The following is a 14,114-nucleotide window of genomic DNA, read 5'->3' on the forward strand; positions in this document are numbered from 1 at the left end:
AGAGTGGTTTTCTCTGCTCTCTGCACTTCTCCTGCAGCTGTTCTCTCAGAGAGAAGATCATGTCCACAGTAGATCTTCCTGCTCTGAACCCTGCCTGTGACTCTGGGTAATGCTTCTCTGCGAGGACCTGGAGTCTGTTCAGTGCAACTCTTGCAAAGAGTTTACTGGTGATGCTGAGTAGAGAGATGCCACGGTAGTTGTTACAGTCGCTCCTGTCTCCCTTGTACAGAGTGACGATATTAGCATCTCTCATGTCCTGTGGGACAGCACTTTCCCTCCAGCACAGGCAGAGGAGCTTGTGGAGTTTGTGAAGAAGAGCAGGCTTCCCAAACTTTAGGACTTTGGCTGTGATCCCATCACTGCCTGGTGCTTTTCCGCAGGTTAAGCTGTTGATTGCTTTGCTTAGCTCCTCAGTTGTTGGTTCCATGTCAAGCTCTTCCATTACGGGTTGACGCTCTACATGACCGAGTGCTGGATCAGAGACAGTGTTGTCACTGGCATAAAGCTCAGAGTAGTGTTCTACCCAGCGGTCTAGTTGTTTGGAGCGGTCAGCGATGGTTTCTCCTGAGGCTGATTTCAGCAGAGCAGTTGTGTGAGGTGATGATCCAAGTGCCTTTTTGATGCCATCATACATCCGTTTGATGTTGCCTGTGTCAGCAGCTGATTGGATGTTGCTGCAAAGCTGTAGCCAGTACTTGTTGGCACAGCATAGTGAGGCTTGCTGGAGTTTCTTCCTTGAAGTTCTGAGGGCATGTAGGGTCTTGTCATTTGGAGTGCATTTGTAGTTGGTGAGGGCAATACGTTTTTCTTCCAGGATCGGTGCCAATTCCATTGAATTGGCTTCAAACCAGTCGTTGGACCTTCTCACCTTTTTGCCAAAAGCTGTCAAGGCCATGCTGTGGATGGTGTCCCGTAAGCCGTCCCAATACTGCTGGGCAGAGCAAGATTGGGGTAGGTGGGGGAGGGATTCCTCTAGGGCACAGAGGAAGGCTGCAGCTTTGGTTGGATCAGCTGTTTTGCTGCTGTCAATGCGAGGGGCTCCTTTTGGTTTGGCTCTGTGCTTATTTTTTGTCTGTAGCTTGACTCTACAGCACATGAAGGAGTGGTCTGTGTCACAGTCTGCGCTGTGAAAACTGTGGGTTTGGAGGATGCCTCTGAGATCAGAACGTCATGTTAGGATCAGGTCCAGCTGGTGCCAGTGACCAGACTGTGGGTGTCTCCAGGAGACTTTGTGACGGGGTTTAATCTGAAAGTATGAGTTGGTAATGCATAGGTTGTGGTATGTGCAGAACTCAAGGAGACGCTGACCATTCTCATTCATTTTACCAATGCCATGGTGTCTCAAGCAAGACAGCCAGGAGTCACGATCTGCGGCAATTGTTGAATTGAAGTCACCAAGCAAGTAAAGCTGTTCTTGTTTGGGGATGTTTCTTACAGTCGCCTCAAGCTCATCATAAAACTTGTCCTTTATTTCTTGAGAGGAGCTAAGTGTTGGGGCGTACACACTCACCAGGTGGACAGGTCCCATGGTTGTGTTCAGGCAGAGGGCTAAGATTCTCTCTGAGCCGCCTGTGGGTGGTACTATTGCTCCCAGCAGAGTGTTCCTGATAGCAAAACCCACTCCATATTCCCTGGTTTCCTCAGGGGGCTTCCCCTGCCAGAAAAAGGTGTAGTCCTTTTCCCTTAGTGAGCCTGATGAGTGGAGTCGGGTTTCCTGAAGGGTCGTGATGTAGATTTGTCGCTTCTGAAGTTCGCTGTTTATGACTGCAGTCTGGCACCCATCACTACACCATCTCTACACCAATTGAGAAAGGGCTTAAAACCGGTAACTGCTCACCTCCCGTGTTGTGCCTCCACTGCACAGTGAAGCTGGAGTTTCCTCTCCAGGGCACAAGAAGCCTGGGCAAAGTGTGTGGATGCCCTGTGTTGCCCAGGCAGCAGGGCTCCCCTCTCGGCGTCCCTGGCGTTATCCAAAGGAACGGTGAACCGATACATTTGGCGTCAGTTCAGCTTCAGGAGTTGCCAGAACAATGCTTCAGAACATTGAACTGCCTGACGGAGTCCAGGCCGTGTTTTCTGTCAGGGTTTGCTCCCTTAGACTTTTCCGTTCCAGAGGATACCCACAAGGCAGTGGGGGTGCTATTTGACCCATAGGTGGCAGTGGTTGGGGGACGCCAGGGCGTATCCACTCACCGGTGGCCTGCGCGTCCCGCCTCTGGGGCCCACTGCTGCTCCGAGATCCCCTTGCAGTTCAGCAGTTCAGGGGATCGCATGATACCCAGTTACCATGTGTTGCCACGGGGAGGCACTGCAGGAGTCTTGGTGGTGGAGAGGCTATGTACTGGCAGGGGGAGACTTACGCACTCGGCTCCCCTCTTCACTCCTCAAGGTTAAGGAGCTAGCCAGTGGCAGGCACAAAAAGCAGGTCGCTGAAAGCAGAAGTGTGAGCTACTGCAAAGCAGAAGTACAAGCTACTGCAAAGCAGAAGTGCAGGCTACTGCAAAGCTACTGTTCTAGGCAACTGCACTCTTCGCTTCACACACGCCCTGTGTCTTCCAACACCAACACACAGAACACGTATTATACTAGGGTGTGAAAGCCAAGAGGAGGCCTGGTTTGCACTAGGTCTACCTAGTCTTGTTAACATAAAATTGGAATCTATTCAGATATGAGAGTAACCTGTTGTAATGCTATGGACCACCAGAAGGGGTCATACATAAGATGTTTTGCAAGATAGCTGAAGTAAATTGCAGGTCCCTCTAATTTGCCTCCAGACTAGTTCATGTTTTCTCCTCATAGTGGGGCGGCATAGCTCAAAATATCATAACAATTGTTCAGAATCAGTAAAAACAGTTCTCGTAGTATTATTTGTCAGATGGTGGATACTAGAGAAAACATTGTTTTTTTTATTTAGAAAAGTACAAAGTGTAGAATGTTGACATCTTACAGTAGACCTAGTAGTAGTAGTAGCAGTAGTAGAGTATTAATACTAGTACAAGTACTATAGTACCAGAAGAGTAGTACTAGTTGTTCTAGTAGAATTTATTAGTTGTTCTTTCTGACTAATGTACTGAATCTGTGGTGTTTGTATTATTGCAGGTCACATAATAATCAAGATGGTGGAGGTGGTGGTGACTAATTGACTATGTCAAAAAGGTTTCTGCTAAAAGACACAGGGTGTCCAACACCCTCGACATCTTCTAAATCACAGCCTGTAAACAAGATAAACTGGGCACTGTGTGTCATCTGCCAACAAGACCGTAATGAGACGCTGATCGACCCAATGCTGACGAAGAGGAAGGATGCTGGGAGCGCATACACATCGTTAGCTGAAAGTCTCCTGAAAATGAATGAACTAAATTAACTACCCAGAAATATAGAGATAGAGAAACTAGATGAAGGTGAGGGGCTTGAAGCTGCTCTGGTTGTCAACAAAGCTCGGTGACATCAATCGTGCAGGCTGGCCTTCAACAGCTCTGAAGAACTCTAGCAGTACAGGTGATGATGACACCATTGCAGGCCCAAGTAAACGCACCAGGGGACGTACTTCTAGCACTGAGAAACCAGCACAGGAAGCACTCTGTTTTTTCTGTTGCAAGCCAGCTGGCACTGATGGTTTACATGAGGTAGCAATGTTTCAGCTAGACAACCGAGTTCGGACATGTGCAGAGCACTTAGAGGACACAGAACTGCTGGCTTAGTGCAGGAGATATGGTTGCACTTGAATCCAAATATCACAATAAATGCTTGGTGGGCCTCTACAACCGTGCCAGAAAACACAAAACTCAAGAAATGCGGGGAACCGATGAGGAAAAAGTGCTATCAGGAATCACTTTTGCTGAAGTTGTCATGTACATTGAAGAAGCACGCCTTGATGACAGCACTGCACCAGTCTTCAAGCTGGCTGATCTGGCTCAACTGTACAGGTCGAGGATGGAGAAGCTTGGCATTAAGCTCGATGCTAGAGTGAACACTACAAGATTGAAGGAAAGACTTGGCTCAGATCCCAGACCTGCAAGCTCAGACCCAGGGGTGGGATGTCCTTCTCGCATTCTCTGATGACATTGGTGCAGCCCTGACCAAGGCATGTGAATGGGACAGTGACAATGATGCCGTGCACCTGGGCCGTGCTGCGAACATTGTGCGTCGCCACATGTTTGATGAGCTGAAACCCTTCACTGGGTTCCAAGAAGGCTGCCAAAGAGACTCTGTGCCGAACCTACTGCTGGCACTGGTAAACATGGTCCTTGAAGGTCCAAGCATCAGACACCAGAGTGAATATCCAGCGACATCAGCAGCCCTAACCATCGCACAACTGCTAAAGTTTAACAGCGTCAACACAGGCAGCTTGAAGGACCCACAACATCTGCCAACGTCAGACACAGCACTGCTCAGAAAACACCGGTACCGATGTATATAGGCCTGATGGTCCATGCCCAAACCAGGAAGAGGGAACTTGTGGACCGGCTTTCACATGTGGGTGTCAGTATCACGTATGACTGTGTGCTTCGTCTGTCAGCCCAGCTAGGAGAAACTGTTATCCAGCAGTTCCACAAGGAACAGGTGGTCTGCCGTCCTAAGATGCATGGTGACATCTTCACAACTGCTGCAGTTGATAATATTGACCATAACCCTAGCTCAACTACCTCAAAGGAGTCCTTCCATGGCACAGGTATCTCACTCCTTCAACGCTCTGCCTTTGCAGGTCAAGGAGTTGACCGCAGCATTGTGATTGTTGGAGGTTCTGCAGACCAAAAGACAGTGGGCCATTTGCCAAGCTACTACACAGAAGTTCCACTGGTTGTCAGTAGCACCACGAAGGCACCTGTACCACCTAGCACCGTGGCATCTCTGAGCAGGGAAACTCTGACCAGAACATCAAGGAAGAGTACTGCTGGCTAGAAAATGTGCGGAAGATTCTTGCACTTGCATCTGATGATGAAGAGAACTCTGTGAATCAGAGTGTGGACAACATGTCCTGGGTTGCATACCATGCATGTCACCAGCCTGCTGGAAGAAAAGTCATCTGCCCAAGTGCCCTACTCACCCCTGTTCCACGAGAGTGCCCACACGGTGGCAATGATCAAACACTCGATGGACGTAGTCAGAAAGGCTGTTCAACATCTGAATGCTGGGCGGACACCATTAGTAACGTTTGATCAACCCTTGTCTGCCATTGCCAAGCAGATCCAGTGGAAGTGGCCAGAGATGTATGGGGAAGACAAGTTTGTTGTGATATTTGGTCGGTCTTACAGACACCGCCGGAGTGCCCTCTGGTGGTGGATGGTAGCTGGCCCTGAGGTTGTAGCGCTGATTGAGGACTTTGAAGATGCACACCAGCTCATGAGAAGACGAGATGAGGTGCTCCACCATGACCAGACAGCAAGTGTGCAGAAAGCATTTAGGAAAGATGTCTGCTCACTCGTCAATGTAATGGAAGAACTGGGCAACCCATTTGAAGAGGAGAGCGAAGACCTGCTTGTCATTGACAGCAAAGAGATTGTGAATCCATCGGCAGTGGAGACTGTTAAGAAGGCACAGAAGATTGGCCAACAACAGTTTCAAGCATTCACAAAGGAATGTCTTGTGAGGCTTCTCCCCTGCTCGAACAAAGGCGATGGTGCACTTTGTTGGGTGTTGCTGCTTGCTGTAGCTGATGCCAGTGCAGATGGTGTCTGCTACTGCCCGCAGAACTTTGTCATGGCGCCAACGATACCGCCCCTCTCCCAAGGCCTTTGGACAGCAGCTGAGGATGTGCTCCAAGGATCCCCTTTTCTGGCAGAGTTGGCAAGCAGGTCAGTCCACCAGGCCCCAGCTGAACAGGTTGGAAGGGCTCGTGAGGACATCATACACTGACTGGACCTAGAACTTGAATCGCTGTGGTTCCGCCTTCCAGAGTTCTGCCCAGGTGATCTTTCGGCCGGTTGTATGCTCCCACTTGGTCCAGGCCCCCTGCTTGCACATGCCCACCATTCTGCTGTAGCGAGCTTCCTCCACCTCTGCACGTACCTCCTCCTGGATTAGCTTTCACCTCTCCTTTCCTCTGGCTTTACCGTAGCAAGGTCTTGAATTGCTCCCAAGCCCGGTCCGACCAGTTGCCACAGTGCCCATCAGGATGCTGTGCCACAACCTTGCCTCAGCCCGCTCAACTGCCTCCTGCGCGCGTTACTTCCTTCCTGTTCTGACCACGATGCCCGCTGAGGAGACCTTGGTGTCAGTGGAATCTTAGTAGAGCAGGACTTCTCTGGCTCGGGTGACCTTGAACTCCTCTGCCAGACTGCTGAAAGGAAGCTGCAGCTTGGTGTTATGGCAGGCCCAGCCACCTGCGCAGGAACTGGCTGATCTTCTTTTTGAAGCCCTCCACGATGGTGATTGGGACTTCGTAGATTAGCAGTGGCCAGAGGCAGGATTCCATGTTGATATATCCAGGCCTTGAATTTTCCAGGAAGCCCTGACTTGTCCACTGTGGAGAGCCAAGTGTTGAGGTCATCCCTGGTTGCTTGGCGTGCTGCTGTGTCCTTCAGATTGCTGTCAAAGATCTTACCTAGGCTCTTGACTGGCTTTTTTGTCACAGATGGAATTAGGGTGTCTCCCAAAGAGAAGCGGAACTGGTCAGTTACTCTTCCTTTCCTGAGGACCAGAAATCTGGATTTTGCAGGCTTGAAGCTCATTCTTGCCCATGTAATGAGTCGTTCAAGTCCTTGAAGGAGCCACCTGCATCCAGGCACTGATGTTGTCGTTACCGTTAGGTCATCCATGAACGCTCTGATCGGGGGTTGTCGGGTGCCAGATTTGGACCGGGGGACCTCTGCACTCCACTTCCGCAGACTTCACAAGCATATTCATGGCCAGCGCAAACAGGGACACAGAAATTGTGCAGCCAGTGATGCCTTTTCTAGCTGATGCCACGCTGATGTCGAAGTCCCAGAGGACACCCTCAGACTAAAGTTGTTGTAATAGTCAAGGATGAGGTTTCGGATCTTCTCTGGGACGTGGTATCTGGTCAGGGCCGATTCTACCAGCTTGTGCGGGATCGATCTGTAGGCATTAGCAAGGTCCAGCCACAGCACTGCCAAGTCTCCCCTGCTTTCTCGCGCCTCTCTGATCAGTTGGGTTACCACACCTGTGTGTTCTATGCATCCTGGAACACCTGAGACTCCTCCCTTCTGCACCGAGGTGTCTATGTAGGAGTTCTTCAAGAGAAATCCCATTAGGCGATTGGCAACGATCTTGAAGAACGTCTTACATTCCACACTGAGAAGTGAGATCGTCCTGAATTGCTCGACGTTGCTTGTGTTCTCCTCCCTAGGAATCCACACACCTTCTGCATAGCTCCACTGCTAGTTAATGGCTTCGGAACCAACTTCTCTTCACTCATCACAGCATTTATTCACCAACCCACCATTCATCGCCCTGGCCGACTATTCCCGGGAGCCTGCTGCCTCGACTGAACCGGAATAACGCGACAGGAGGTAACACCGGGATTTCCCGGAGCTCACACAGCTGTCCTACTCTGACGAGAGGTATCACTCTGTTTCCAATTTGGGAGCTCAAATACTGCAGAATGGTGAAAACCAAGAAAGTCTCGACTAGAGAACTTTGGTACATTGACCCAGACCGACAGGACTGTGGAGCTGACTATGGGGTTGGGTTGCATTGTATATTGAATTGTTGTTTGGTTGAGATTGGCACTGTATATTGATTTGTTGTTTGGTTGAGATTTGCACGGTCATTATCTGTACAATACACTGTGGGGAGCATTGAATTTTGCTGTGTTGTGTGTTTTTTTGGCTTGCTACTGTATTTTGGGTGTACTGGCAGTTTAAGGGGTTGATACCTGTACCAGGTCCTTTGTAGGGTTTTGCTGGCTGTACACTTACACTTATATTTTGTCAGACTGAAACTCTGACTGGCCCCCCGGCTTAACTGCCAGCGACCGCTACAAGTACATTTACTGAACATTGTTACATGGCCTATGTTAATACGTACTCGCTACTGCTACGGTTTAATCCAGTTATCACTATAACATGTAGAGACAATCTCATCATTTTGTTGCATTTTCTTTCATTTATTATTGCTTTACATTGTAATAAAACATATTTTTCACTTTAACTTGTATGTAAATAATATTTGTGGTGCTGAAAACATGGAAAAAGCAGCTTGGGGGTGGCCAAAGTGTTCTATGCCAGTAACTGCTGGCAGCCATTGTCATCAGAATGCCAATCTGCAATGGCCCAATATCCAGATTTCTTCTACATACTGTATATTAAGCTATATATGTACCAAATTTGGCGCTTTTATCACAAAATGAACAATAGGTTAGCTATGCCACCCCACTATCACTAAAACTCTCTCATAAACAAAAGTGGAAAGAGAAATTCAAGCCACCTCAATCAACCACATTCTACACCTGCACTTTTTTTTCCTTCTGACATTGATTGTTTCTCCCAACCCAACCAGCAGAGCTCTATTTCACAGAGTAGAGGCTTTCTGTTGGCTACATAAGATTTTTTATTATTATTATTATTTTTTTTTTTTGGGGGGGGGGGTGAAGGGAGGAGAGTGAAAAGAGGTGTAGAGAGGGTGGAAGGAAGGATTGGGAAGGGAAGCGGAGAGAGGAAAGGAGACGAGGTGCAAGAAGAGATGTGAGGACAGCAGAGACAGTGATGACGATGGAGATGAAGAGGATGATGCAGATAGTGAGGGAGGGAGGAAGAGAGGGACAAAAAGGGAAGAGAGAGAAAAAGAGATGAAGGGAGGGAGAGAGAGCAAGAAGAAGGAAGGGATAAGGGGAAGAGAGAGATAAAGGAAGAGGGGAAGAGAGAGATAAATCAGCTGTATGATAGAGAGCTTTGGTCAGAAAGCTGCCAGACCTCAGCAGCTTCTCCTCTCCTCCTCTCTCTCTGATGATGGAGACCCTGGAAGGAGGTGAACTCTGCTTTCCACAGCTCCTCAACACTTCCTGCAGGAAGCAGAAGCGTCCTCACTCTGAGGCCATGCTCCTCTACATTCTGCTGTCCTCCATCTCTCTGCTCACTGTGGTTCTCAACCTGCTGGTCATCATCTCCATCTCCCACTACAGGCAGAGATATACTTCTCAGCATAGCATAAAATGTTTTAAAGACTAACAAGAATACATTTTGGGCTTTTGGGCTACAACACAGATGTTGTCACATTTAGGCCTTTGATAAGTATAATCAGAGTTTTTGATGATGCTTTTGTGTATTAATAATGCTTTGCATCTGCTGTATCTCAACAAAGTATGACACTAATTTTGAGACTGCCTCAACTACTCTAATGATTTTCTCTCACTCCAGGCAGCTCCACACCCCCACCAACCTCCTCCTCCTCTCCCTGGCTGTCTCAGACTTCATCGTTGGTCTCCTGATGCCAGGTCAAATCCTCCAAATAGGGGCCTGCTGGTTACTTGGGGACTTCATGTGTGCTCTCTTTTACTATGCTTCCTTTATTGTGACCTCTTCTTCAGTTGGAAACATGGTGCTCATATCAGTCGACCGCTATGTGGCTATTTGTGACCCTCTGCGTTACCCCACCAAAATCACTCAGAGAAGAGTTCAAATCTGTGTCTGTCTGTGTTGGGTCTGTTCTGTTTTCTATACCATTCTGATACTACAGGATTTCCAGAGACAACCAGGCAGGTATAATTCCTGCTATGGAGAGTGTATGGTTGTCATTACTTACATTGCAGGAGTTTTTGACCTTGTTTTTAACGTTACTGCTCCCATTACTGTCATCATAGTTCTGTATATGAGAGTATTTGTGGTGGCTGTGTCTCAGGCTCGTGCCATGCGATCCCACACTGTGGCTGTCACACTCCAGCGTTCAGTGACTGTAACTGCTAAGAAATCTGAGAGGAAAGCAGCCAGGACTCTTGGTATTGTCGTAGTTGTGTTTCTAATATGTTTCTGTCCATATTACTATCCCTCTCTTGCAGGCCAGGATACCTCTAGCAGTACTTCATATTCAACCACTACTATCTGGCTGCTGTTTTCTAATTCCTGTTTAAACCCTGTGATCTATGCCTTTTTCTATCCCTGGTTTAGAAAAGCTATTAAACACATTGTTACACTTCAGATACTGCAGCCTGACTCCTGTGAGGCCAACATACCGTAGAGAGGCTGTGGAGTGACCGAAATGAGACCTTTTCTATGAAGAGTGAACTGTATGTGTTCATGTTGTTTTTATGTCAATGAATTCACAAGGCCAAACATAGATTTGAACAGGCTAATGGTATAACTTTATTCTACATTTGCTGCTTATTTTCAACTCACAAGCACTACAAAGTATATTTTGGTAAAACACACACAAAATTTCAGGGGAGAGAAAGTTGGTTCAAAGGTTTCAGCCTAACCCTTACAAAACTGACAGGCTTGCAGCATTTGTCACAAAATGTTGCCACGAGTTTACCATAATTCGCCAGTAGTGGTGAAGCTGCTGGCAAACGTCCGGCAACAATGGCATTGTTTGCCTGTTAGTGGTCAACAGTTGGCCAATAGTTTTCCACAAAAGTTTGTCACTGATCAAATTCTGACAGCAATGGCTTGTATTTTTCTATATGAAATATAAGAATTCTGAGAATTTTCAAATAATTGTTTCAGGCGTCATTTTTCCTGCCAAAAACAAACACTGCAACTTTAATTTAATCCACCAATATAATATCTCTCTCTCTCTCTCTCTCTCTCTCTCTCTCTCTCTCTCTCTCTCTCTCTTTCAACATTATGACAATGTATATCTACTGTATGTTAGTCAATTGGTTTAATAAAAAAAACAAAAACAATAAATACCAAAAAAAAACAACCCAGAAACATATGTGGACACACATGGAGAATAGTCTTCTTCATAGTTTTTGCACTTCTGTCTTTGATAGCTGTACAGGTGTTCCTCCACTAGATTGCATCAATTTTAAGGTGGAAGCAGCGGTGAAGGGGCTCGCGCTGCACTTTCCAGTTGTAAATTCTTTACTTGTTAGGCTGGGAACACACTAGTAGACTTTTGAAATCCTAACCAATTTTGAAAACATATGGCATCACACACATAATGATGGATTTCACAGATAGTTTTTTCTCTCAACTGTAACTATGCTAAATAAATGAGATTATCCTGCTGACTCCTGAAACGTCTGATGTCAGGCCCTCTAATCTCGTGGGAACTTGCACCATCCAACGTGAATCAATATGTATTAATATGCACTGCAAAAAAAAACATAAACTGTACACTTCCCAGAGAGAATTGGAGATGAGTAGGCTTCATCAGAAACAAGCACGTAATTCATAATAAACTGCAACCAGCTTGCTGCTTTGAGAAGGCGTGGCGGTCATGTCATATTTTTTCATTTCAGTCTGTGGCTTCAATCAGAAAACGCAACACCTGGCACAATAAAAAAAAGTTACTTTATGCTATATATTCATTTATAGGCACAGAGCTGACAAGACAGGTAACAAATGAGGCTACAGAACTATCAAACCCAGAGAAAAAAAGGTGTGCTGGGCTAAAATACAGCCTAAAAACACCAAGCAAAAAAATCACTGTTATATTCCTGTTACTATAGGGACTTAGCGTGTCTATGATACTTAATAGTGAGTTTATAGTGAGTAGGTATCATCATTCATGCATTGTTTTCGATCGGTAAATTTCAGCACAATAAATAAAGACATCACATATGAAGCGAAGCCTGTGAAGCTAGTTCAGGCAGACAACTCGAGTCGCACTGCAGTCATGTGATACACACACTACTCATGCAACTCTAATCAAGCACCCCTCTCTCAATAGCTGTGTGTGTGGTGTCAAGTATGGAACACTTAAAGTGCCAGATCAATAAATAAATGAATAAAAGAATAAATAAATAAATGTGGAAATATAAAACAGAATAGAAAAAACAATTGGGAAATATATACAGAAAAAGATTGATAAAACTGCTTTAATTGCTTTATTTTTTTTCCACATTTATTTCTTTATTCATTTTTATATTTATTTTCACATTTATTTGTTCATTTATTTCCACATTTATTTTTTTATTCATTTTTATATTTATTTTCACATGTATTTGTTCATTTATAATTATATATATTTCTTTATTTATTTCCATATATTTTTTTAAATTTATCTATTTATTTATTTCCATATAAATTTATTTATTTATTTCCATATATATTTTTACATTTATTTCTTCATTTATTTCCGTATGTATTTCCCTATTGCCTTTGCCTTTTCCTTACGAGCCCAAACTGTCAATCAACTTGTTTTGGCCTGCCCACTAAGTCAAGTCTGAGCAGCCGATGACTGATACTATCTTTGTGTCGATATGCTGCGTTCACTACAACTGGGAACTGGGATACTCCAAACTTCCGAATAGTAAAATGAATAGTCCTCCAACGCCTGATTACTAGTCAGAAACTGAGGAGTCTTCTCTGAGGTACGAGTTCCCCAACATGTATTTCTGTGACGTCACTTAAACGTGGGCTAAATCATTATGGCAGCGTTAATAGTGAATGGCATGCAAGTATATTATGAATGGTAGGAAGTTGGGAAGTTTCGCAGTTCCCACTTTCATGAACGCAGCATTACCTTTTCACCGCCAAGTAGCCTACAATGGCAGAATTAGACCAAGACCTGAGAAGGGAAATTCGTCAAGACATTTTAACTCTTGCTCAGTTGGTGGAGGAAAATGGTGAATCAGAATTGATTTTGACGAGGGTTGAAGATGCGATGGAGAGTCTTGGCCAAATATCGGCCTTGACAAATACAGAAGTCGTATGGCACAATCTACAGGAAGTAGCCATACGACTCAGAGAGGGATCTGATGAGAGGACATCGGCAACTGGATGACGTCCACTGGAAGTTCCTCTGGACGTAATGGAGTCCTACATTCTGCAGGGTTTACCAGCTGCTCAAATTGCTGACTTGTTTGGAGTGTCAACGCGAACCATAAGAAGGAGAATGGCACATCATGGATTGAGGTAAATGTGTTGTAGTTACTATCCGTTGAAGGAATCTGATAGTCTGATAGGTAAACAAATTAAGTGGATACAATAGTAATCACTAATGGCGCAAAATAATTAAAAGCTGTTTCACACCGGATTCTACCCACTGAGCAAAAGATGTGATTTCAACGTCGCGTCTATGCTTTAGCTCTCATATAGCCCAAGATCATTACGGCTATGTATAGACCTATTTTAGACCAAACAGTAAATACATTATTACAATGAATAAACATCTGTAAATACCAAAAATATGCACCAGAGAAGTCCTGTAGACTAGCCGACAAGATAATTATCTGAGCACAAGAAGTAATTTCAATATTGCGTCTATGCGTAGCTCTCATATAGTCCAGGATCATTTTGTCTATGTATAGACATCTAATAAAATTTCACTTTTCATCCCCATTTAAACTTAATTTAGCCTAGATGGCTATGGCCATTTAGACGTGTTTTAAATGTCTAATCAATGTAAAACTGCTCAGTGGGAAGTGTTTCAATTTCGCACCGACAGAAAAAAAAAATCCTGTTTATTATCTGAACATGACAGGCTCTTTCAATCATCGTGAATTTACTGAATGGAATCCTTGGAGTGCGCAGCGCTCAGCTCACGTTTCCTACAGCCTACCTTACAGTGTTATATATTGTTAAATCATAGGAAATAACCAGTATGGATAACATTTGCTAAATGTGAAATATTTGTAGATATATAATGAGCTCTGTCCATTAAATCCTTTTGGAGACGTGCTTTACGCACGGATGTCCCATTCAAATACAGAAGCACAATATTGCGCAATTAATCTTTCAGTTTATCCACAGATAGAATATCTCACGTTTCATGTCCAGGAGCTCTGTCTCATCACACTGTTGTTCTAAAGGTATGTAAGTAATCATATGTGTGAAAATACTTTACATGGAGTTTTGATCGCGCTGAGTTGGTCAGTGGAAGAAAGGAGGAGAAGGAGAGGGAGAGACTTCATCTGTCTACCAACGCCCTGTAGCCCGTCATACTGGTGTAATTTGCGGGTATGTTGCAGGGAGAAAATTGAAAAAATGTATTTTGGTAGGCCTACAATACTCGTTTTTAATCAACCCTGAGCAACGACTTGCAGTGTGTTT

The 14,114-nt window shown here is 45.1% G+C and overlaps 1 protein-coding gene and 1 pseudogene across 1 annotated transcript; one reads left to right on the forward strand and one right to left on the reverse strand.

Annotated features, from left to right (window-relative positions):
* Positions 1–5,418: 5,418 nt before the first annotated feature.
* On the reverse strand, positions 5,419–7,657 carry LOC139645904 (uncharacterized; annotated as a pseudogene).
* A 1,249-nt stretch (positions 7,658–8,906) lies between these two features.
* On the forward strand, positions 8,907–13,629 carry LOC139645903 (trace amine-associated receptor 13c-like; the record flags this gene model as incomplete). The annotated part of the gene is made up of 3 exons (XM_071521774.1): positions 8,907–9,082; positions 9,318–10,114; positions 13,619–13,629. Coding segments are annotated over exons 1-3 (984 nt in total), but the record flags the coding sequence as incomplete, so codon positions are not given.
* Between the last annotated feature and the right edge of the window lie 485 nt (positions 13,630–14,114).

The sequence above is a fragment of the Centroberyx affinis genome, unplaced genomic scaffold, assembly GCF_046629955.1.
Source record: "Centroberyx affinis isolate AG114_WGS23_722 - 3 ecotype Tasmania unplaced genomic scaffold, CSIRO-AGI_Caff_v1 ptg000919l_1, whole genome shotgun sequence".
NCBI classification, from domain to species: Eukaryota; Metazoa; Chordata; class Actinopteri; order Beryciformes; family Berycidae; genus Centroberyx; species Centroberyx affinis.